This window comes from Herpailurus yagouaroundi, unplaced genomic scaffold (genome assembly GCF_014898765.1).
Source record: "Herpailurus yagouaroundi ecotype Mexico unplaced genomic scaffold, PumYag 220, whole genome shotgun sequence".
Taxonomy (NCBI): domain Eukaryota; kingdom Metazoa; phylum Chordata; class Mammalia; order Carnivora; family Felidae; genus Herpailurus; species Herpailurus yagouaroundi.
The window spans coordinates 3,081,031-3,105,991 of record NW_024412451.1 but is presented as its reverse complement, the minus strand read 5'-3'; the positions used below and the strand labels follow the sequence as shown (position 1 = coordinate 3,105,991).

Here is a 24,961-nt window from a genome sequence, read left to right as displayed (position 1 = left end):
TGACTTACAATAATGACTTTATTTTAACATATTTAATTACAGACATAAAATAGCTGGGGAAGGGGGTGAACCCCAGCCTAGCCCCGTCTCGGGGCCGCCAGGAGGGGGAGACGCAGGCGAGGCCTCCCTGATGACCCTCCTTCTGGGGGGGGGTCTTCCTATGGCGGGGCCCTATTGCTTCAGGGGGGAGGGGCCATGCAAACGAGGGAGGCGGGGATGCCTCTGGGCCCCGCCCACCCCACCCGCAGCGGCCTCCCTCCGCAATGCCCGGACGTGCCCCAACCCTGGCCTCTCCACCTCCTTTCTCTTTCTCCAGGGAGCGGACCCTCTGGCCGGCCCCCCACCCCCTCTGCAAACCTAAAGGGGAATAAATACAAACTTTACAAAGTAAAAGGGGGTCCAACGTTGCCCTGGGCTGGGCCTGGGGTCAGATGGGGAGCAGGCCCTGGGATGCGGGCCTCACATCACATCATCCCTAACTGCAGCAGCGTGCTGGCGTAGGCCATGGGCTTGACGTCGGGATGAGGCTGGGACACGAGAGCACACACGGCAAGGGAGAGAGAAACAGGGCAGCTTCAGGGGGGTTGTCTGAACACCAGATGCAGAGACCAGCCCTCCCCCCAAGAGCTGCTGAGCACTGCACTCTGTCCTTGACTGGGCCTCAGCCTTGTGCTCCCCAGGCCAGGGACAGCAGGGGACAGAGGGGGTGACTCACCACTGCTGTGAACTGGTGGAACTGGGGCCGCAGGTCAGAGCCCCGGAGGTGGATATAGGAGGCTTTATTCCCCATCTGGTCACTGTGGGGACAGGGGCAGAGCAGCTGGTCAGGGGTGGGGAGCAGGGGGGAAACACAAGGAAGGGCTGGGGAGGGGCCTGGAGGGAAGTGACCCAAGGAGGCTGGATGGCAGAAAGTCCCAGTGAAGAGGGAGACACAGACGGACAGAGCCCATCAGAGACACTGACAGAAGCGGAGTCAGAGACGTTGAGAGCAGAGAGAGAGGCATGGACACAGACAGCTCCAGACACAGAAGTGAGAGAGGCCAACTGGGAAAGGCAGGAATCCAGGGGAAAGGAGGGGGGCCCAGGAGGTTCAGGTAGGAGGGGAGCAGAGGCGGAAGGGGAAGCAGGGGACAGGTGGGAGGCACATGCGCCCCCACGGAGGCAGGACGCTTGCCAAAGCCTGGACTCTGACCCAAGCACACCCTGGCTCTAACCACCAAGAAACAGAGGATAGAGGAACATGGTGACCGGCACCCGCAGGGTGTAGGCGGCCTGGTCCAGAGCACAGGCAACTCTGGGGGACAAGGGGCCTGGTTTCTTCAACCAAAAGCCTACAAGTGACAGGGGAGGAGGGACAGGGAACCGAAAGACCAAGAATGTGTCCCGTTACTCGGAAGAAATCAAACCAACAAGAGCCATTTTTGAGAGACACGAGGAAACGGGACTCTGCGTTCAGGTGATCCCATCTGACACTTGACAGAGTGACAGTGGAATTCCGGTTGCACGAAAAGGTTCAGGGGCACCAGGGGGTGTCGGAGCACGGAAGCGGTGATGCCCAGGGTGGGGGTGGCCGGAGGCCGGCCCGGGTTGGCAACTGCTGAACCCGGGTGACGAGGACGTGGGTGTTCCTTGTACGATTTTACCTGCTCTCGTGTGTCTCTGAAACTTTCTACCGCAAAAAGTTAAAGGAAAAACCAGCAACACAAGCAACAGCAGGTGGGGAAGGGAGGCCCGGATGGGTCGGAGGCGGGACCCACCAGTAGTTGGGGGCGGAAAAGACGGTGACGCAGCGGCCGCCATGTGCCACCTCGTAGCCCTCGGCCTTGACCTCGTGGCTGCGGATGATGTAGTCCAGGTGGTTGTCCTCCAGGAAGGCCTTGGTGACGTCGGGGCCAAACTGGCAGCTCACGCCCCGCTTGCTGACTGAGCGTCCATTCTGGAGAGACAGGGGGCTCAGGGTGCCGCCCGCCCCACCCCCTCTGCCCACAGCCCGCACCCGCCGGCCCAGCCTGGGGAACACTGACCTGCGGCTGTGGGTCTGACCAGAGCAGGTCGCACATGGGACCTGGGTGGGGGAAGGAGAGGGGACATCAGCGCAGTTGGGCTGGAGGCCGGGCAGGGGCAAGTGAAATGGGGTTCTGAGCCCCGTGACTGCCCCGCCAGATCCAGCCAATGTATTACGGCCCCGCAGGGGGAGGACCCTTTAACAGTGCTATTCGGATCACACCCCTCTGCTACTCAAAGCCTTCTGGGGCTCCTGCTGCCCTAGGAACAAAGCCCAAGCTCCTCCCCCAGGCCTCTGAGGCTCTGCAGGGCCTCATCAACCCCCTTTAAGTACATCCCCACTCACCCTAAAACCACTGCCCTGCCAGCTGTTCCTCCCGTGTGCGAAGCTCACACCTGCCTCAAGCCCCTCTGTGCTTGCCCGGGGCAATTCTGCGTGGCGGGTGCCTCCTTCCCAGTCAGTCCTTGGTGTGACTCCCTAGAGAGGCCATCCAGACCCCCAGCACCCCACCCTCCCCATGCCCTGTGCAACACTTCCCACAGTCGTCGTGTGTGTGTGTGTGTGTGAGTACTCGGCCACCTGTCCTCACTAGCACGGGAACTCCGGTACGTCACTCTCCAGAACTCACAAACAAGTGACCAGAGCGCGCCCCACGTGGTGTGCGAGAACACTCCCTTGCAGGCACAGCCCCGTGGGGAAGTGCGCCAACCCGAGTCACAGGCGAGGACGCAGAGGCTCAGCCCTACCATCCTCGCCAAGGGCAGGAAGCCCACGCAGGAGGTGCCGCGGCCCCGGGAGGGAAGGGGCTGTCACCCGGCCCACCACCCTCACCTGAATCCGGGGGCTGCCGGTTCCGCTCAATCTTCCTGATGTCGTCCAGGGTGACGCCATCTTCACTGAACAAGCCCCCGTGCATGATCTGGGGTGTAGTGCGGGGACAGCTGTGTGAGCGGAGGCACCGGCCACACCCCAACCCTCCAGCTCGCTTCAGGGCGGCCCTCGTGGGCGTGGGCGCGGGCGCGGGAAGGGGCCCGAGGGGTCCCGCCTGCCGCCCTCACCAGCACTTTGCCGTTGATACACTGGGCCAGCGGGAGCCACTCGAACACCTCGCTGAAGAGTTCGTACATCTGGGCTGTGTATTTGGCCTTCACTTCGCCCTCGAAGCCATAGATCTGGTTCATGTTGTCCGTCTCATGGTTGCCTGGCCAGGAGCAGAGCGAAGTGGTCAGCACCCCCTGCACGGGCACCCCCGGGCCCGGGTCCAGGGGCCTGAGGCCAACAACACACACGCACGCCAGAAACCCAGTGAGGTGGAGACACTGTTCTTAGCCCCTTCTCTGAGAGGCACACACTGGGCAGGTGGCCACAAGGCCTAGGCCTGGCCCAGCCTAGAGTGACCATGGGTATGTCCCTTGCCCCCTGGGCCCTGGGCTCCTTTCTGGAGAACCTGCGTGCCTTCCAGGCTGGAAGGGGGCAGGTCGGAACAAAAAACAGGCCCCTCCAAGATGCCTGCCGTGGGCCCGCCCCTCGCTGTGCCTCTAACTTCCCGCACACCACCTCGTTCTGCCCTCCCGGGACTCCCAGGGCTCGGGGCAGACAAGGAAGCTGCCCGGGCCCCCGTGTCTGCCGAGTCTGCCGAGTCTGCCGAGTCTGGCATCATCAACTCTTTTGCTGGGGCTCGCTCTTCTCACCTCCCGCAGGGAAGCCCACAGCAGACAGTCACTGAGCACCTACCATGTGCCGAGGGCTGACGCTCAGGTCCCCGGGAGCCCCCAACCCAGCCCAATTCCCCACCTCTCAATGGAGCCCCCAACCCGGCCCCATTCCCCACCTCTCAATGGAGCCCCCAGCCCAGCCCCATTCCCCACGTCTCAATGGAGCCCTCAACCCAGACCAATTCTCCACCTCTTAATGGACATGTGCCCCTGCCCACCCACCCCACCCCCCCGCCCCCCAGTGGCCCTTGTTCCCTGGTGAGCTCATCTTGCACCAGGCCACACTGACCCCAAACCTTCCTGCCACCCAAGCTCACCTCGAAGCAAGTGAAAGTGATCTGGGTACAGGAGCTTAAAGCCAAAAAGGGTGAGGATCACTTCTACGGAGAAGGAGCCGCGGTCCACAAAGTCGCCATTAAATATCTGCTCTGCTAAGGAAAACAAGGAGTGGGGGGGCACTGCTCCTTCCCCAGCCTCCCCATGTCCCACGGCTCCTGCCGGTGCCACCCTAGGAGTGGGGATGTCAGCGGGGCTAGGGGATCTGGGCTGTGGTCTTCTTCCTTGCTGTTGGCTCTGGCTCAGCCGCCCAGCCTCTTGGAGCCTCAGCGGGATGGTCCTGACATCCCCAACCTCACCAGTTTCTCAGGGAAGTGGACGGTGGAGGGTGACATGAGGTGGTCAGTCTGCCATAGGGGCAACGGAACATGGACCGTCCCACCCGATATTCACAGGCCTGGTGGCCATTCATCAAGCAACGGTCATCACATCAGCAATCACTTACACAGCTCTTCACACAGATGAACCCATTTACCCGTCTCAACAACCCAGTGAGTCAGACCCCATTATCCCTATTTTGCAAATGAGGAATCTGACGCACCAAGAGGTGACGTCACTGCTATGGTCACGCAGCTGGGGAGTGGCAGTGCCTGGGGCCGTTGCGTGTCTGATCTTGTAGCAGCCCCATTTCAAGATGAAGAGAGGCTGGGGCCCAGAGGGACTGAGCCACATGCCCCGGGCACACAGCGCAGGGGGACCTGCCCTGGCCGCTCTGACGCTGGCTGGCCACTCCACCCACATCCCCGTGCCTGAGCGACTGTTCAGGCTTCTCCCTTCGCGGGTTCCCACTGTGCTCTCTGGCTGCGGTGCCTCCCCGAAAGCCAGGCGGAGGGACAGGGAGGGTCTGCTCTTCTGAGGAAGGATACATAGGGGTTGGTCTCCGAGGGTAAACCGTTGAGCTCAAATATATTGAGGAGGTCATAGAACTGGCCGTGGGTGTCCCCGCACACCGTAATCTTCTCTGTCTGGAAGAAAAGAGGCCACCGGAGAGGGAGGGGCCCAGAGAGAGACGTGGGGAGGGGGCAGGGGTGAGGGGAGGGGCAAGAGGTCACGGCAGACCGAGAAGAACCATGCAACAGACACAGGCAGGGGACACAGAAATGAAAAGGGTGGGACAGAGACCAGGAGAAGAGAGGGACATCCAGGGGAGAGACACAGGGTAGGGGGAGAGGGAAGGCAGACCAAGCCAGGTGGGCCTGTGAGTTTCTGAGCTCCACAGCCCCTCCCCAGCCAGGGAGCCCCCCACCTCCAGCCCGTCCACACACCGCCCCACGGCACGCACCTCTTTAAGCGTGGTCTCCACGAGTGTGCTCAGCTTGGAGAGGACCTCTTTGACCTGTACCAGAATCTGGAAGGCAGGGTGGGCTGTGAGTGGGGCCTGGGGGAGGGCCTGCTGTCCGCCCGGGCCCCGGAGAGCCTGGGCTGACCAAGAGACACTGCCGAGCGGAGGGTGAGGGAGAGGCAGGCGAGGAACGGGCAGCAGAGGCCAGACAAGTGAGCGCTGGCAGGAGCCACAGCATTTAAACGTTAGAATTACTGGGGCGCCTGGGTGGCTCAGTCGGTTAAGCGACCGACTTCGGCTCAGGTCATGATCTCGCGGTTCGTGGGTTTGAGCCCCGCGTCAGGCTCTGTGCTGACAGCTTGGAGCCTAGAGCCTGCTTCGGATTCTGTGTCTCCCTCTTTCCCTGCCGCTCCCCTATTCTCTCTCTCTCTCTCTCTCTCTCTCTCTCTCAAGAATAAATAAAAACATTACAAAATTTAACATTTGTTTTAATGTTTATTTATTCTTGAGAAAGAGAGGGACACATAGTGTGAGCGGGGAAGGGGCAGAGAGAGAGGGAGACACAGAATCTGAAGCAGGCTCCAGGCTCTGAACTGTCAGCACAGAGCCCAACATGGGGCTCGAAACCATGAGCGAGATCATGACCTGAGCTGAAGTCGGACGCTCAACCGACTGAGCCTCCCAGGTGCCCCAAAACATTAAAAAAATTGAAACATTACGATTATTATTTTTTTTAAAGCTTATTTGAGAGTGAGGACATAAGTGAGGGAGGGGCAGACAGGGAGGGACAGAAAGAGAATCCCAAGCAGGCTCCACACTGTTAGCACGGAGACCATCTTGGGGCTCGAACTCACGCACTGTGAGATCATGACCAGAGCTGAAGTCAGACGCGTAACCGACTGAGCCACCCAGGCGCCCCTAAACATCAGTGTTATTTTACACGGAAACAGAGATTCTGGGTTCCTCTTAAGATAATCAGCATCATGAAGAAACATAGATGAATCCAGATGTGGCACATTTCATAAAACAACTGGCCTGGACATGTCTAAAATGTGTCGTGAAAGAGTCTCCCCAAAAGGGCAAGAAACTGTTCTAGATGAAAGGAGATAAAAATGCAGTATTTGATCCGTCAATGGATTCTGGATTTTGAAAAAAACCAATAACACAGGGGCGCTTGGCTTGGCTCAGTCAGCGGGGCATGGGATTCTTGATCTTGGGGTTGTTTAGTTCAAGCCCCATACTGGGTACAGAGATTACTTAAAAACAAAAAACAAAACAAAACAAAAAAAACTTTAAAACAACAAACAAAAAATCCCACAAAAAAACCAAAACCACAAAACAGGTAATTTGGGGAAACCTAGGTAAGCTAAAGAGTTAAAGTATTTGTCTGGAAATGTAGATAATACTAGTTTTTGCTACGTGAAGATTAAAGATGACCTTGACCTTGTCATATAGATTTGTCAGTGTTTGCAGATTTTGTGGATGGCCTGTGGACTGTCTGCATTGGTCGGTATTACTTTATCAACGCTAAATTTCTAAGGTGAGACACCTGAACTGTGGTCACATAGAATATCCTGGTTTTAGGAGATACAGGTTATGATGCAACTTACTTCTGGCTCATGAAAAGAAAAGAAAACCAAGAAAAGAGAAGGAAAGAAAAAGAAGTGTGTGTGCATACACACACATCTGTAGAGAGAGAAAGTAAACGTGTCAAAATGTTAATTGGTGCAACTTGGTGAAGGGGGCAAGAATATTAACTATACTGTTCTTTTTTCTGCAGGTTTGACAGTTTTCACAGGTAAGAGGTAGGGGGAAAACCCCCAAATGTTAAACAAAGTAGAAGGCGTCCACTTCTGGTCAGAATGGAGAAAGCTGTAAACTACGGTCATTCTTGCGCTAATGACAACAGGCCCCGAACCCACAAAATCCAATCTTACAAAAACCATCTGAGAGCCGAGCGTGCGCTCAAATCTAAATCAGTCAACGGCAGACAGCAACCTTCCCTGGGGCTTTTATCCTGGCAGCGCGGCAGGAGGGCAAGAGGCCAAGGGGCGCCGAGGCCCAGAGTGAGGGAAGCCGGCGGTATGTTGGTGACAGCGGACAGACCGGAGAAGCCCCCGCCTCTGAACGCCTCTTCCCTCACCTGCCAGCTTGCTACACGGCCATCGCGGAAGGCGGGGTGCAAGGCAGCACAAAAGTGGGGGCGGAACGGGAGAGCACAGAACTCCCCCGGCACACCAAAAATCTGGCCGCGAGGCTGAAAATCAGAGAGCTCTCCCACAGTTCCAGAAGCTGGAGACGTCACAACGTCAAGACATCCCTGGGATTTTGCCAGGGCTAAAGGGAGAGTCCCGACTCCAGTCTGAAAACACCGCAAGCCCGTGGTGGGCTAACTCCAGCAAAATGCCCGAGACGGCAGATCAGACGGACACAGCCCCTCGCGCCAGCGGCCCGATGGAAGAAAGGGCCTCCATCTTCCGTAGAAACTCCTTATTTAGCTCAGTCTCTACTGCTCTTTTGCACAAGATGTCTGGCATCCAACAAAAACTGATGAGACACGTGAGGAACAGACCACAGAAGCAGACCCAGAGATGACCCAGATGGTTACAATTACCAGAGACTTTAAAATAACTGTGACAAACGTGTACAGGATCTAGTGGAAGAGACGACATGCGTGAACATATGGGGCAGGGAGAGGAAAACTATTAATAAAAGTAACTAAATGGCAATGCTCGCCGTGAGAACGCAGCGTCGGGAATAAGGACCGCATCCGCACGGTGCTCGGCAGCGTCGGCTGCCGTGACCACCCTCCCCCTCGAGCCGCCCTCTGTGGCCGAGTCTGGGCCCCGCCAGCGCCGCGATGCTATCCTGGGCTCACAGGTGTGTGCAGCACCTGACGGGGCCTTACCTGGTAGGCGCATTTCCGGTGCAGTTTCTTCTGGTCCTTGTACCACTGCATGAGCTCCTTCATGAAGGTGACCGTCACCTTGCCATCCTCAAGCTTGGGCCCGCTGTACTCATCCTCAATGGCTGGGGTGAATGGGGGAGGTGGGGGACAAGACTCAGTGGCCACGGCCACCGTGAGGCCGAGAGGAGGCACGGGGCAGACAGGGTGAGAGGACGACGGAGGGTGAAGGTTCCTCTCCCCGGCCAGGCGCTTCCGTTCAGGCTGCCGTGCCTGGCCTCTCTGTGCAGTGCGCCCCCTCTTCCAGCACCCCCTCTCCCCGCTGCCTGCGTGGTTTTATAGCACTCGACACCGTCTAGTCCCCTCTCTCCCCACCAGGGCATCAGCTCCGCGAGGGCTGAGAGTATTTTATTCACAGCCGTACCCCCGGTGCCTGGAACAGCGCTTGGCACATAGCAGGCGCTCGATAATTATCGGTGGAACGAAGGACTGAATCATCTGAGCGCCTAGAGGACCTACACAAATCTGGCGGGGGCGGGGGGGGGGGGGGGGAGGGGGGGGGGCCGTGAGGGCAGGGCGCGCGGTACAGATGTCGCTAGGGAGCTAGGCCCCGATGGCGGGACGAGGGGCTCGTCCACCTCGCCTGAACCTCGGGAACCCAAGCCCCAGCGCTGGACTGTGGAGCTCCCAGGAATGCAGGAGCAACAGACGGCGGCCTCCCCTGCCTGCATCCCCCAGCGCGCACAGGGCCCGGAGAGGGCTTGCAAGAACGTGGAATGTTCTAGGCACCCAGGCCTGACTCACTCATGCTCTCGATGTCCAGTGAGTCCACAACGGAGCGCTTGTGCTCGTCGCCGGCGATGGCCCGCTCGAAGGCTTTCTGCTTCACAATCTTGTTGCACTCCTGGTACTTCATCTTGGCGTCCTTGTCGTGGGGCTTCACCTTCACCACCTGGGAGGGCCGGGGGAGGAGGGGGGGAGGGAGAAAAGAGGCATCAACGCCCAGGCACAGCCCGCCTGGCACAGAGGAGCAGACAGGACGGGGGGAACGCCGCGGCTGCCCGGCCCCGGGCTCCACGAACACGGAAGCCAGACCACTCGGCCTCCGCTGTACGTTGAGCGTCCGACTCTTGGTGTCGGCTCAAGTCATGATCTCACAGTTCATGGGTTCGAGCCCCACGTCGGGCTCTGTGCTGACAACGTGGAGCCTGCTTAGGATTCTCTCCCTCGCTCTCTGCCCCTCCCCCAATCTCTCTCTCTCTCTCTCAAAATAAATAAATAAACATTAAAAAAAAAAAATCTTAGCTCTGTCGTTAAAAGTGTCCCATCTGAGGAGCACGAGTTCAGCTTTAGGTTCCTCGTGGGAGCCACACCGGCCGAGGCTCACTTTACTGACGTTCCAGTCAATACCGAGTGGGGAGGGGATTAAGAGGAAAGGGGGGGCTGGGTCTATCGTGGCAATGAACAGCCCAGACCCAGCAGAAGAACCAAGGACTTGCTGGGGAACCTGGACTCCCTGAGCCTCAGTTTTCTCTCATCTATGAAAGGGGGGACGGGATACGCCCCACCTGGCAGGGCAGCTGGAAGGACAAGTAATGAAGACGGGGCTCAGCACACAGCGGCTAGCACCTAGCGGCGTCCCCTCAGTCTCCTCCGAAGGGCGGTCAAGACCACGGGCCACAGAGCCAGGCCGCCTGCTTCCAATCCCGGCCCTGCCAACCCTCGGTGGAGGAACGCCGGGCGGCGAGTCCCTCCCTCTCTACGGGAGGGAAGTTCTGACAGCGGCCCCGTCAGAGGGTGGCTGTGAGGGTCACAGGAGCGGACACGCACGAAGTGTGTGCAGCGCGCCATCAGGAGTAAAGTCCACACGGGCGTCGGCTTCTAGTCACGGCCCCTTTCCTGGGCCGCTGTGCTCGAAATGGGATCATACGCAATAAAGCCCCGGGCACATGACTCTGGGGTACAGTAAGTTCTCAGTAAAAGGAGCCTGTGCCCACCCCTCCCTCCACCTTCTATCCTGCTTTCTACAAACTCGGATCCTCCCAAGTTCAGCAGCAGACAGGGCTGGATCCGAATCCCGGCTCTGCTGCTTCGTCACCGTGTGACCTTTGGCAAGGACGTCACCCGTCCGGGACTCAGCTTAGTTATCTGTAACTGTGATTGCTCTGAGTGGACCCCGCCGGGCCTGCCCATTCTGCTGGCCACCCGAGGAGCTAGGTCCCTGCGGCTCCTGTGCTGGGGGCGTGAAGAGAAGTGTCAAAGCAGGCCCTCAAGCGTGGGGACGCCACCCCCGGGGAAAGCCTGGCAGAGTGAACCAGAAGCCTGTGCAAAGGCCCTTGCTAACCCCTGCGGGTCACCGTGGCTCATCCACCCCGGGAATGGGTGCACAGACCCAGTGGACGGCAGGAAGCCGGGCCGTGGCAGGCGACGGCTTCCTCCCTGACTGGGCAGGCTCACGCCCGGGTATCCTGCCAGGCCGCTCCACCTGGGGTGTAGGTGTGGCGCGAGGCCCGGGAGGGAGGCAGCACCCCCTGGAGTCCTTCCCAGTGGGGACAGGGTTTGAGTCCACACCCTGGGGTTAAGTCCAGGCCTGGCTTAAGTTATTGGCCTGGCACACAAGGGCCTGCCCACCCCTGCTTTCTGTTTGCCCGGCACCACCCGGCCAGACCGAACTCACAAGTGTCCAATGTGCCAGCTCCCTGTCACCTGGCACAGGCTGCCCCCTGGCCCAGAACACCTCACGTCCGTCTCCAACCCCTTCCTGGTTCCTCTCCTCCAGCTGTCAGCTCCGCTGTCCCCTCCTCGAGGAGCACCCCGCACCCCCCAGCTTGGGTCAGACACCCCTCTGGACTCCCACAAGCCCCTGGCTCACCTGCCCCAGCCGTAAGCACGGCTGGAGATGGCTCTCTCCCCACTGGAAGGCGGCCCCGCGAGGCTGCGGCTGCGTCCCAGGAGGGAATGAATCCCCCCCCCCCCCCCCCCCCCCCCCCCCCCCCCCGCCGAAAGGAAATGATGAAGCACTCAGCATTTCCCCTGGCCGGTCCCCTGCTCTCACAGAACTCGCAGGATGGCTGGAGGACGGGGACAAATACCAACAAGGCCGGAAAAAGAGGATCAGCAGCGGTAACAACACATGGCTCACTTCCTGAGCACCTACTATGTGCCGGAGCACGGCAAACTTGCTCCCTTTACCTGCAGAGCAGCTCTGCTGGGTGTTACCACAAGCCCCATTTGATGGATGGGGACTCTGAGGCCCAAGAAGCCAGAGTTCTGTCTTCTCCCTGCCTAGGATCCTGACTCCCGCCAGCACGGTGGGTGCTCCCTCCCTGCCCACCGCCACTCGGCCACTCGTCCCCACAGCACCTCGCAGGCCCTCCAGGGACGTACAGGGCCAGGCCTCCAGGGGCTGAAGGCAGGCCCTCCCCGTCCTGAGCCCCGCCTCAGCCTCTAGGACGAGGGCAGGGTGCCAGCACCCCTGCAGAGGGCTCCGTCGGCCAGAGTGCTCATTCCAGGCCCGGTGGCCGCTGCTATAGGACTCACTATGGGGCTGGGAAAGCGGAAGTGGCCCTGCTGGGCCTCCCTGCTCCCGCGGGGGGGGGGTCATTTGCTCCCGATTGGAGGGGCCTGGTGGTTCAGAACTCAACACTAGACTCTTCTGTAAAAAGTGATATGTGGACCGTGTCGGGGTCCATATCCTGACTGTGGTGTCAGTGTGGTCACGCCAGAGGTGCCGCGGGGGAAACCGGGAGCACGGGATCTCTATTCCTCCTTACCACTGCACGTGAAGCTACGACGCTCTCCAAAAGCTGTCTCTAGGGGCGCCTGGGTGGCTCAGTCGGTTGAGCATCGACCTCGGCTCAGGTCATGAACTCGCGGTTCTTTGAGTTCAAGCCCCGCGTCGGGTTCTGCTCGGAGCCTGGAGCCTGCTTCGGATTCTGGGATCTTTCGGATCCCTCTCTCTCTGCCCCTCCCCACCTCACGCTCTGTTTCTCTCTCTCTCTCAAAAATAAATCAGCTTAAAACAACAAAAAAAAGCTGTTTCTAGAAAGTGCCACCTTCAGCTGGGCTTGTTCACAGGCAAGACCCATAGTGCTCGAGCTAGTGGCACAGTAACACAGGTTCGCACGTGTCGGGTAACCAGGAACAGCTATGTTATGTGACGCCCCGAGCAGATCTGAGGGGCACTGAGTAGTCACACATATTCCCACCACTGCAGCAAAGCCTCCGGTCACCCGACGTGGAGGCACCAAGACCATCAATGACCTCTCGTCAGTTCAGGTCAGATTTTGCCACCAGATGAGTTGCCCGAACTTAACTACAACGGTGGCCTTTTCAGGACGTCCCGAGTTTGGAACTGAGGGTGAGGGACTGTCGTCCAGCAGCAAGAGCCGGGCCCAGGCTGAGCGTTCCTGACCTCAGGGGACCCACGTGACTACGCGTGGCGGGTCATTTGGATGACCTACCCTGCATAGATGACGAGCTGTGCCCCAGAGAGGGGCCGTGCCCATCTGAGGCACACGGAGAGCTGGAGGAGAGCCAGGTTCCTAGGCCAGGCACTGCACAGTGACAGCCGTAAGCAGGACACAAGGGTTTTCACCCTACAGGGCGACACCCTCTAGTGAGTTAACTGAGGTCTTACTCAGTGTCCCTTTTATTCATAATAAAGCAGAAGAGAAGAGGGCCCGCCGGAGTGGGGCTGAGCCACAGGAGGATGCCAGGCCGAGACGCTTCTGCCCGCTGCGTGCCTCCAGGGGCCAGGTGCTTGACTCTGGTACGAGACCGTCACTTCCTGGCTGTGGGATCTCAGGGAGCAAACTACACTCTGGGCCTCGGTTTCCTCATCTGTAGGTCGGGGAGAACAGTCCCCACACACAGGGTCGGCGTGACGACTCCGTTACGAGGGCAGGCAGGTCCCAGTCGCGCCCCGCCCACGGCGAGTACCGTGCCAGGCCTTAGCTGACTGCTCCCCCAACCGTGGGGACAGCCACACCTTAGGTGTGCGGGCACCTGCACGGGCTTGCAAGGCAAGACGCATTTCTGACTGACTGCGCTGGGCTATGCTGTGAGAAGAAACCCGAGGGCGAGCCGCACTGTGAACCAAACCCCCAAAATCCACGAAGCGGGGTGGGGACTGTGGGAGTCCCCCAGATCCAGCCAGGGCCCACACGACCATCTGAGTGCCAACCACAGACAGGAAAGAAGATGGTGGGGTGAGGGGGAAGGGCAGTCTTTCGACAAGAGGACCCAAAAATGGGACAGGGAATCCAGGAGCAAGGGTCCCTCTGAGAGTACTAACCTGAGATGAGGGGGTGGAAAGGGGAGACTGTTCCTACTGAGGGGCCCTGGAAGGGCCCACCAGCAGAGGGAGACACACGTGGGCCCCCCCCCCCCTGCCCGGGGCCCCTAACAAGGTCCTGGTACCTGCAAACAGCCCTTCCTGTGGGCCACGGGCTCCCCCCGCCCCGACACCCCCATGAGAAATGCCATCAAGTGTGCAGTGTGGGCAGGTCCCGCTGCAAAAGTACAAATCTCCCTGAATCGTCCCGAGAAGGCCCTGAGGTGGGCCCTTCTACAGATGAGGACACTGAGGGCAGAGAGCCAAAGCACTCCGGGCCACACGGCTTACAGCTGGGGTGTCCCGACCGTGCTGCCAGTACCAACTCCTACATTAGTGACCTTGAGGCTTTTGCCCATGACTCACAGTAAGGAATACGTATTTTATATCACACGCCTGTGTTTACATACATGAAAACGAGCTTTTCACAAATACGCACACCCACTTCCTCCGAATGAACCCTTGTTTTCTTCTCTACTCTATTTGATGAAAGACAGAGGTGCTGGTCTCAAACCATTAAACTGACTTCACAGCTCACTCACAGCTACAGGCAGGAACTCTAGGTTCAGGGCCCGATTCGGCCAGGAGATCCGGGAGGAGGGGTTTCCCCCTCTAGACCTCAGTTTCCTGCCTGCACAATGGACTGAATTCACGCATGTAAAGAGCTCACACAGAGCTGGGCCCACAGTGAGCGTGTGGATGAGGAAACTGAGGCTGAGAAAGGAAAGGGCCAGGCCACAGAGAGGCAGAGCCTCAGGCTTGTTATTCAACCAAGGTCACATCTTGGCTCCGCCTCCGAGGATGCCAGGATCTGAGAGCGGGCCTGAGGCTCCAGCAAGCATGTCCCCAGACAGCTCTGGAAGGGAGGAGGGCAGGAGGTAGAGACGGGAGGGCGAACTGCCCCAGGCTGGCCCCTCTGCCCGTTGCCCACAGAGCCCGATGAGATGTGGCAGTGTGGAGAGGCGGACAGCCTGCAGGCACATGGAGGGCCCACAAGGATCACAGGCTCGTGCGGGGACTCCCACGGCTGCTGGTGAAGCCACCACAGGGAAACAGGCTGTGACGATTTAAATGCTGAGCGTGGCCCCCACCTCAGTTTGGTCCCCAAGAGGCTGTGGATCCCCCTCACCTGCCTTCCATGGCATAAAAGGCCTGGGCAGAAGTTCCGACGTGGTTATTTCTACAAGACGGCCAGAACTGACCATCTCAGCCTCACAGAGTAGGCGGGGTTAGGCCCCTGCCTGGGCCAGAGCCACGAGAAGGGTCCTTCCCCCCCCCCGCCCCCCCGCCCCGGGGAAGACGTCCCTACACCTCTGGGCACGGTGAAGACTGGTACAGGCCTGTGCGCAAGCTCATCAGCCCTCCACCCTGCCCGGCTCTTCCAGGCCTCTCCCCGCACCGCGAGCCCTGCAGAGAAACCCTGCCCCCATCCAACCCTGAGTGCCCTCCCAGGTTACTCATTACTGGACCCTGCGCCCCAATGACCTCTACTCACACCACTTCGCCAGAGCCCCATGGCCACTCCGGAGGTGGCCACTCCTCTTGCCACAATTCTCCAGAGGAGGACACCAGGGGACAACAAGGGGAGGCTGGGCTGGGGAACGGCTTGGGACCCGAAGCTCGTAAGGACTCTGTTCTGGGGCTCCCTACACCATCCTGCCAGGGGGCACCCCACTCCCTCCTCCATTCTGACCCCAGTCTCTAAACTACCGCCTCTGGGGTGCCTGGGTGGCTCAGTCGGTTAAGCATCCGACTTCAGCTCAGGTCATGATCTCACAGTTCATGGGCTTGAGCCCCACATCAGGCTCTGTGCTGACACCTCAGAGCCTGGAGTCTGCTTTGGATTCTGTGTCTCCCTCTCTCTCTGCCCCTCCTCTGCTCGCACTCTGTCTCCCTCAAAATAAACATTAAAAAAAATTTTTTTAAGCCACCACCTCTTCCATGGCCCTGCCCCCACCCCAATACAGGTGTCCCCTGGCCCTGTCTTGGCTCAAGACTTCACTTGGCCTAAAATCCACCCTCCACCCCAGGCTGGCGGCCAGCCCCGCTCCCTCTAACTGCAGTCTGTGGCTCTCAGCCCCCAGGCACCCTCCGCACCCAAAAGAGGCTGCTCAGAGCGTATGGTGAACGAAATAAAGTAGTATGGGGGTGAGGGAAAAATAATAATGCAGCACGCTCCGACTGAGCCCCTGAGGGTGCCAAGCACGGACCCAATAAACCGAACAAGCAAAATCGTTCCTTTCAGGGGGCTCACTCTCTGAAGCCAGGGAGACACGGGGGCCTGGGTTCGAATCCCAGCTCTGCCACTGGCCAGCTGCACGCTGACGGGCAGGTAGCTGAACTCCCTGGGCCTCAGCCTCCCCATCTGCACAGTGGGGTTCATCACCGTCCCTGCCCCGCCCTGGGCTGCCAGTCCCCATGGAGGGCATGGGACACGCCTGGAGTGAGCGCTGGCCCCCAGATGTCACAGCGCCTGCCGTTACCATCAGAGCAATCGTAGCGATGGGAGTGGCTGACGAGCGGGTGAACTAGTGACTTCCCGCGGTGCACTGGGTCCTCTCCCTTGTCACCTCATCACAACACGTGCCCCACCCGCTGCCCTCTACAGCTCATCGCCCCGTTCCGCCTTCTTCCGACCGTGTACCCCGCCTGCAAGGACTCTGTTGGCCTCAGCTAGGACACAGGTTTGCGTTTTGCCCTCCTCCAGACTAGAACTCCACCAGAATATGGGCTGCGTGGCTCTCATTCACCAACAGTTGACAATAACCACAACAGCTCGTGGGTACAGAGCACGGACTACATGCCAGGCACTGATCTAAAGGTACGAAAAGCAGAAACTCATTTATTCTTCACAGCAACCCTTAGAGGCAGGTCTCAGTGTTCTCCCCATTTCGTGACGCGGACAAGAAGGCACTTGGGGCGCCCGGGGGGGCTCAGTCGGTTGAGCGTCCAACCTCGGCTCAGGTCATGATCTCACGGTCCGTGAGTTCGAGCCCCGTGTCGGGCGGGCTCCGTGCCGACGGCTCGGAGCCTGGAGCCTGCCTTGGATTCTGTGCCTCCCTCTCTCTCCGCCCCTCCCCTGTTCGTGCTCTGTCTCTCTCTCTTTCTCTCAAAAATAAACATTCAAAAACAATTAAAAAAAAAAAAAGAAAAAAAGACGGCACAGCGAAGCCAGGTAACTTGTCACTTCACTAAGCAAGTGACAGCAGAGCCGGGATAGGAACCCACAAAGCGTGCTCCAGGCCGAGCCGCTGGACGAGTGAGGGGTGAGTGAACGCGGGCCCGGCCTCCTCGCACCCTCCCGCCGCCTGCCAAGCACCCCGAGGCCCGGCTCACCGTCTCGTAGTCACGCAGGGCGGCCCGGAACTTGCCCAGCGCCATGTTGCTGGCGGCCCGGCGGTAGTAGCCCTTAATGTACTTCTTGTCGATCTCGACGGCCCGGGTGGCATCGGCCAGCGCGTAGCCGTAGCACTCGGTGCGCAGGTAGGCCAGGCTGCGGTTCCCATAGTAGATGGCGCTGCTGGGGTTCAGCTCGATGGCCTGGCTGTAGAACTTGATGGCGTTCTCGTAGTCCTTGGCTGAGGAGACGGAGGAGCCGGCCTGAGGCAAGACCACCGCCACCCGGCAGGAGCGGCCCCTAGGCTGGGTCCTGGCCCGCTCCCCCCACTCACGGGTGGGAAAACCGAGGTCCGCAGCTGAGCTCAGAAACGTCTGTTTCGGCCCGCCCCCCTCCTCCCTGTTCCAACCGTCCCACCCCGCACGGGCTTGGTCTTCTCAGGTTCGAATCCCCAGGACTCAAACTCACTTCCACACGACCACCCCCCCACCACCCCCAGCCGTCAACCCCTTAAGGCGCCAACCGGGGCAACACTTCTTCCAGGCAGGACTTCCAGAGGGTCCTCCTCTGGTCCCACGGCCCGGAGAGGACAGATCAATGAGTGCCAGAGCCGAGGTGTTGTGAATCCAGCACTGAGCCCTTTGCTTGGCCAACCCCCACACTCACACAAGTAAACAAGCCCAAAGAAGGGGCCCAGTAGGAGAATAGGAAGTGGGAAAGGAGAAGGAACCTACTTGGGCCTCAAGGAGAAGGGGACACACCGGCAGAGACCCAAAGGAAGCAACAAACTGGACAGGAGGAAAAGCATTCCCAACAGAAGGAATAGGAGGTGCAAAGGCCCCGGGGTGGGAAGCGAGGGGGTGTGCTGCCAGCGCACGCCTGTGTCCTCGGACCACTGAGAGGCTGCTGTGGCTGGGGTGGAGGAGGCTGAGAGCAGGGAGGCTGGCAAGACAGATCCCGAAGGCCACAGCCACGGTAGGGTGTGGATATCGATGTTCTAGGCGTAGAGTGACAGGATGTGCCTGACCAAGGGGAAAAGGCTGATTTTGCTTGCAACGAGCTATGGCTGTGCCCCGTGCTTTACTTGTCACCCGTGGAATCCTCACATCTCCACGGCATAAGCACCATCTGGTGTTCACTTTAGAGATGAGCCACAGAAGCCTTGCTCAAGGTCAGACACCCAGTCTGTATCTGCAGAGCCAGGGTTGGACCCTTCCCACGTGCCCCTCTGACAGGCAGGAGAGCAAGGCTCAGAGGCTTGCCTGGTTTGGGGGACCATGATGTGCCAGCTGCCGTGCGGGGCTCTTGGTACACGAGTCCCTTCATGGAACCCTCACAACAACCCTGAGGACAGCTGCATTAGCCCCATTTTCCAGACGAGGGTACGGAGGCCCAGAGAGGGAGATCCCGTGCTTGCGATCACAAGGCAGGCGGCAGGTGGCAATTCCGAGCCAAGCCAAGCCCCAAACGCTCCCAGCCTCACCCTCACACCAGGGGACCCCTGAGAGGAAACCTAGCACAAGGAGCACGCAGACAGCGGCAGGTGGCCCGGGCCCAATCCTGGCCCCACCTCTTACCTGCTGGGTGTCTTGGGCAACTTACATACCCCCTCTGGACTGGAGTTTCAGAGTCCTTCTCCTAACACTTGGCCTAAAATGGGAATTCCTACCCTCACTCCCACCTCACTCTTCTCCAGTGTGGTTCCAGCACCACTGGATGAACCATGACTTTCCTTTGTTTTCTTTGCTTATAATCCACATCCCCAATTTGAACCTCAGCCCTGTGAGGGCAGGACCCATTTGTCTTACTTCTTTGAGCCCCTGCTCAGTCTGAGGACACAGCAGTCCTTCGCCCTGCCCTCCTAAGGCTCACAGTCCAATGGGACACACACACACACACACACACCCCTCCAGACAATGATGACCCAGAGTGTTTAGCACAGGGGCAGACCAAGATGATGCCAGAGCAGAGACCTAGAGGATGACAGTGAGTCTGGTGAAGAAGATGGAAGAAGAGGGTTCCAGGCTCCATGAATAGTTCTTGAATGAATGGGCCAAGGAAGAAAGACAGACAGACAGAGAGCCACAATGACAGCAGGAAAAGAAGTCAGGGCCTGGGGAGACGGCCAGAACAATAGAACGATCCCTCCTGCAGGCTAATATCTGGCAATCTGTCAAATAGCTCAGATGTCCCCTCTTTCAGGAAGCCCTCCTCCACTCTCAGGCGGGGTGAGGCACTCCTCTGGGCCGCCCCAGCCCCTGGGCTCCCCTATCCCAGCCCTGCCCATCACCGTTAGGTGATGGGTGTGTCTCTCCAGGACTGGGGGACCCGGAGGGCAAGCCCAGGACTTCCCAGAAACGAGCAAGGGCAGATCCAGACAGCCTAAGTCTGAGGGACCCTCCCTGGAATGCCAGTGCCTTCGAGGACTACTTCAGCCTCCTGGCTGTGTTCCAGAGGCCAGCTGGCCAGCTCTCTTGACGGCTGAGGTGTTACTCACGGGGCCCGTTCGGCCTGGGGTGGGGAGCCTGGTGTCTCAGAGACCGATCGGCCCTGCCCTGCCTCGTCTAGTGGCTCTGAAGGCTAAATAAACTCGCGCGTGAAATGCGGCTACAGCAGAGAAGGCGATCAGCAGATGCTTGCAAAAGAAGTGAGCAAAAAATGAGTGAACAAAGAGGAGAACCAAGCAGAGGAAACGGGAGGAGCTGCACTTCACGCACCTGCCCAACAACACCGGTTCCTGAACCTGTTCTATCTGCTTTACGAGTACGAGTGCATCCAGTCCTCCAGATTTTAGAGGAGGAGGACACCAGGGGAAAAAGAGGTTAAGCCATCTGCCCAGGGGTCACACAGCACGGAACAGGAAGAAACAAGATTTGAATCCAGGCAGCCTGAGCTCTTAACCATGTCGACAAAGCCAGAGACCCAGAGGCGTCTTTGGGGGTTAAATACAGGCCCTCCCGTTTTACAGAAGGGGGGCGATGAGGCCCAGAGAGAGGGGAAGAGAGCTGGGCAACATCGGGGACCGGGCTCTGCCCCCTAGGGCTTCTGGAAGGGGCCTGAGCCCAGTCAAGGGCTATCCTCTTCGGCCTGCAAGCTCCAGGTAAGGACTCTGAACGGGGGCACCAAGCACGTGGCGAGGAAGGGGGATATCCGGGCTCACACTCTGACCTTGGGCAAGCGGTTTCACTTCTGAGCCTCAGCTTCCTCTAAGAAACAAACAGGGCCGCTCCTCCCTCCCTCCCAGCGCCCCGGGGAAGATGAAGCGTGTACCTGGCCACCACAGGGGCTCAATTAAGGAGAGCGGTAATTATTCTTTTTATTGTTATTCCCACAGCCCCGGAGGCTGGGGCTCGGTGCCTGCCACCACCTGCCAGACAGTGAGGGGCCTGGACCAGGAGGGACCTCCTCCTCTCAGCCAGCTCAGTGCCAGTACCTCTGGCGGCCTGCCCAGCCCTCGGGCTTCCGAGGGCCCGGGGCCTGGAGGGCAAGGAGCCCCTCCCCGTGACTTACGGCTTCCCAGAAGTCCTACCTTGCCTCAGCACCCACCCTCCTATTTGCCGCTCTTCCGGAGCCCCATTTCAGGGATGGCCCCACCTTCCTCGCTGTCCCCCGGCTAGAGGCTGCGCCTTGTCCTGGACGCCTCTCCTGACCCCTCAACCCCCAAAGCCAGGCCAGTCCCCGTGTTCTGTCAGGCCGGCCTCCTGAACATCTCTCAAACCCGTCCACCATCCCTACGGCCCCGCCCTGCCCTGGTCTGGCCTCCATCCTGCCCGGCCCAGGTTCCTGCCCCAGCCTCCTCCCAGGTCTCCCAGGTCTCCCAGCCTCCGGTCCTGCCCCTCCGCAGGGGTCTTGCTAAAGCACAAACCTGACCCGGTCCCTCCCCTCCTCACGACTATCCATGGCTCCCCAGAGGCCGCAGCAGAAAGCTCAGCCCCCTCTCCTGCCTCTTCCACTCCAGCCCCACCGACTTCCCTGGTGCCAGGTTCCGCTCCCCTTGCCAGGACAGGCCTCCCCGACCCCGTTCTCCTCGCCCGGTGGGGGGGGGGGGGGTCCCCTCCTCCCTCTCTCCAGGCGGCCGCCCTCTTTTCCTCTCTGATGCAATTTCTTGAGTCGCTTTCGGTCTCTGGTCAGCACCACCACCGCCTCTCACCTGTCGGCCATCCTAGTCTCCGTCTCTCGCATCCAATGTCAGCCAGGCAGCTGGGGGATCTCACCAGGCCTCTTCACCACCCCCAGGATGACATCCGCACCACCCCCCACCCCCCCCCACCAGCCAGCCGCCAAGGCTCCACCTCCAAGCCTCGTCTCTCACGGGTCCTTCCTACCTCCTTCTCGGTGCTGCAGCCTGACCCACGTTCCCACTCTGAATCCCTCTGTGCTCCCACTGAAGGCTGCGGAGGCTCTGGATCCCTCCTCTCTCATCCCTAAGGATGAAACACTTCACTTGTCAACACTTGCTGTCCCTTCCTTACTTCCCAGTTTGCTCTTCGGTATTCTCCAGGCTGACGCCCACCCCCACCGGTCCCCAGAAACTGCTCCCGTCAAGGCTAGCTAGCACCAACATCCGTGGAGCCAAATCCCACGGGCACTGCTCGGTGCTCGCCTTGGCAGCATGTGACCCGGGCCACAGCCGCCCTCCTTCTAGAAGCACTCTCTTCTCTCATCTTTCCTGACTTTCCTTCCATTTCACGGACCACTTCTCCTCAGCTTCTTCCTCTTCTCTACACATTAGAATTCCTCAAGGTTCCGGCCCCTTCTCTCCCTGCAAGACCTCATCCATTCCGAGGGTGTTCTATTCCACTCATTGGCTGACCATGCCTGAATTCTTCTCCTCAGAGCTCCAGACTGGACCATCTATCTACTCAACGTCTCCTCTTGGACACCTGAGTAAAATCCAAACTAGCTTTGCAGTGACTTATGAAACCCTACCCGGGCCGGCCCCTGTCCTAAACTCATCTTGTATCAGTCTCCCTGCCGGTCCGCTAAAGTTTCAGCCACGCCAGTCTTTCATTTCCTACCTCAGGGCCTTTGCACATGTCTCTGCGCCCACCTGGAACACTCCTTCGCGACTCTTCTCTACTTAAATGGCTTCTCCTCAGTTAAGGCCTTCCCTGACCACAGTAGCCTCCAGCCCGATCTCCACTTCACACCCTGTCGGGGGGGGGGGGGCGGGCCCAAAGCCCTCATCACAACTTCTAAGTATTTTATTATTTCTGGTGTTTTTACTCAATGTCTGATTCTCCTGCTAAATTACAAGCTATAAAAGGGCAGGGCCACATGTGACTCATTCACTGCTATAACCCCAGAGCCCAGCAGAGTCCTTAGCGCATAGCAGGTGCTCAATACACATGCTGAATGAATGAATGAATGAGTGCCCCCACATCTTACTCTTTCCCAAGATCCCATGTCATACTATTCTTGGGATTTCCCCCACCTTTACTCCCAGAGCCTCCCACGCATCCCTTTTCCTCGTGCAACCCCAAATCTCCTACCTCCTCGCCTTGCCACCTAATGATCGATCCCCCCCCTCCGCCCTTACAATTCCCTACTCAACTGGGACAGTGCCCCCCAGGCCCCACTTGGTGCCACCCACCCTAGACCTCCCCACTTGGTAGCACCATCACTCCCGAGCCCCCTGTCACTACTTGAAGGCGCCCTCTATAGGGCTCACCATAGCTAACACCTCTCAAGGACCTCACGTTTGGAAGTGCCCTCGTTCCCGTCCCCCTCCCGCCTCACACTTGGTAGCGCCCTCTCCGGCCTCCCCATTTAGCAGCACCCGCTCCGAACGCCACCTCTCGCTATCACCCCTTCTGTCAGAGCCCCCCGCCCCCCCGTCGCCCCCCGGGTCGCGCCATCCTGCCTCCCCACGCCCGGTCACTTGGTAGTGCCTGCCCCGCGCCCAGGCTGCCGCTCCGGGTTGCCATGGTTCCGCGCGGGCCGGGCACCCCTTGCCCTGGGCCGCTCTCCACCCCACCCCGGCCCCCTCCCGGGCGGGCGCACCTTTGAAGTAGTCGTTGGCCTGCGTCTTGAGCTCCTCTGCCCGCTTCAGGGCGCCATCGGCCGGGGGCTCGTCCCGGGGGGGCTCAGCACACTCAGTCCGCTCGCCCTCCGCCATCGCCATGCCGCAAAGCGACCCCCACCCTGGCAACGGCCGCCAGCGGCACCCGGCCGAATCGTCGCGAAGGAGTGCCGACTTGCCGCGGCCGCTGCTGCACAAGTGTCGTAAAGCGCGGGCCCCGAAGGCGCCCTCCGCGCGCCTGCGCAGGGCCCTTTCGCCGTAGAGCGCGCGGAGGACAAGGTGACCAGAGGGCCCCCAGACAGCGCCCTTCTTAGAATGAGCCATTGGAGGTGGGGGGGGAGGGGGTGCGGGGAGGAAGGGGGCTCGCGGGGCGGGGGGCCGGGAGGAAGGTCTGGCGTGGCCCCCCGCCCCAGAGTTACCGTGTCCCGAGGCGGCAGAAGGTCGGGGGGTTTTAGGGTGGGATTTCCCCGCCGTCTCCTCGGGTTGGTGGGTGTGGCTGCCAGGCAGCACCGTGCCCAGCGCAGAACCAGAGCCGGGAGGCTAGCCATACTGCCAGTTACTCGTGTGACCTTGAGCAAATCGGGGCAGTTACCCCCCCCCCCCCCCGAAAAATGCGTGGCTTCTCAAACCAACGGAATAAAGTTTCAACCTTGAGGTCAGTATTGCTAGCTGTTAACTGAAGGCGCCCCGGATGCCCTAGTCGGGAGCAAGACTCGGAAGTTTGGTTACATACACCCGTCTTCTTTCTTCATCCTCCGCTTCCCAGCCTTACGAGGTGCCTCAGTGCCCTTAGGAAAAAGCCGAAATTTCTGATGACCTAGGAAACCTCCCCAGATGCCACTCCCACTCCTGCCCCCACCCCCCAGCTGTACACCCTCGCAGGCCATCCTTTCCAAGCCCTCAGCCGCTACCCATGTGGGACTGTGGCTCTAGATCCCTTTAAGGCTCTGCGGGGGCTCCCCATGTGGAGACACAAGCTAGACCACTCTCCCAGCCTCTTTGTCCTGGCGGCCTGACCTGACCCCACAACCTCCTATCACAGCCAACAATCAGCCTAGAAAGTAGATGCTAACATCAGCTCCATTTTACCGCTGAGGACTTTGACATTCGTAGAGGTCATCAAACTTGCCCAAGGTCCTACAATGAGAGTGGCAGAGCCAGAACTTCAACTTGTCCCACCTTAATTCCTGCGCTCTTAAGGCCCTGCTCGACTGTCTCTGTGTTCCATCGCTCACCTTGTGGGTTCCATTTTTGAGATGTTTAGGGGTGTGTGTGGGAAGGCTGCCGCGATGGGTTTGGATCCAGGATCTGAATCCAGCTCAGCCCTTCCCTGCTGTGTGACCTTGACAAGTGACCATCCTCTCTGAACCTCAGTGTCATCCTCTGTAAAACGGGGACAATAACCATGCCTATTTGTATACAATTAGAGGAGAGTTTGAGAAGATCAAGTGTTTGGCACAGGGCCCAACACAGATCAAGTAGTTTTTATATCCACTCCGTTGTAAATACCCAGACTGGGACTGAGTACCCAGAGCTGGGAGGGAAGCTCCCGGAGGGGCTCTCAGCAGGTCTTGGGAGGACCTCACCCTGCAGGGTAGGCAGGGAAGACTTCCTGGAGGAGGGGAAGTCTGAACCAAGACTTGAAATAGGAGTAGGAGATAACCAAGTGAGAAGGCATTTAAGGTGAGGGGCCAAGTGCCAAGGCTTAAAAGTGTCTTCTTTCTTTGAAAAGATTTCTATGTCATGGGGGAGGTACCTGGCTGGCTCAGTTGGTAGAGCACATGACTCTTAATCTCAGGGTTGTGAGTTCAAGCCCCAGGTTGGGCGTAGAGATTACTTAAAAATAAAATGTTAATTGAATTAAAAAAAAAAAAAGATTCCGGGGCGCCTGGGTGGCTCAGTCGGTTAAGCAACAGACTTCGGCTCGGGTCATGATCTGAGTCTGTGAGTTCAAGCCCCGCTGTGCTGACAGCTCGGGGCCCGGAGCCGGCTTCAGATTCTGTGTCTCCCTCTCTCTCTGCCTC

The 24,961-nt window shown here is 59.2% G+C and overlaps 1 protein-coding gene and 1 long non-coding RNA gene across 2 annotated transcripts in view; one reads left to right on the top strand and one right to left on the bottom strand.

Annotated features, from left to right (window-relative positions):
• PPP5C (protein phosphatase 5 catalytic subunit) lies at nt 1-23,115 on the bottom strand. The gene is made up of 13 exons (XM_040457471.1): nt 22,919-23,115; nt 16,915-17,156; nt 9,048-9,195; nt 8,247-8,368; nt 5,339-5,404; nt 4,923-5,021; nt 4,038-4,143; nt 3,064-3,206; nt 2,837-2,924; nt 2,025-2,065; nt 1,758-1,936; nt 716-797; nt 1-527 (listed from the first exon to the last, which is right to left on the bottom strand). The coding sequence occupies exons 1-13, from the start codon at nt 23,037-23,039 to the stop codon at nt 465-467; spliced, it is 1,500 nt and encodes a 499-aa protein (XP_040313405.1). The 5' UTR covers nt 23,040-23,115; the 3' UTR covers nt 1-464.
• Nucleotides 23,116-23,160: 45 nt separating this feature from the next.
• The window catches only part of LOC121018654 (uncharacterized), an 8,425-nt gene continuing 6,624 nt past the window's right edge, over nt 23,161-24,961 (top strand). Inside the window, exon 1 of the long non-coding RNA XR_005785264.1 lies at nt 23,161-23,216. This is a non-coding gene — a long non-coding RNA (uncharacterized LOC121018654). The remainder of the gene's footprint in view (nt 23,217-24,961) is intronic.

Bases quoted from the DNA above. Each gene is read 5' to 3' on its own strand.
- PPP5C (XM_040457471.1), bottom strand. From the start codon at position 23,039: ATGGCGATGGCGGAGGGCGAGCGGACTGAGTGTGCTGAGCCCCCCCGG. The intron at 8,369-9,047 runs GTGAGTCAGGCC...CATTCACCCCAG, and splicing joins ACTGGACATCGAGAGCATGA to CCATTGAGGATGAGTACAGC. The intron at 5,022-5,338 runs GTGCGTGCCGTG...CTTTTCTTCCAG, and splicing joins TGGAGACCACGCTTAAAGAG to ACAGAGAAGATTACGGTGTG.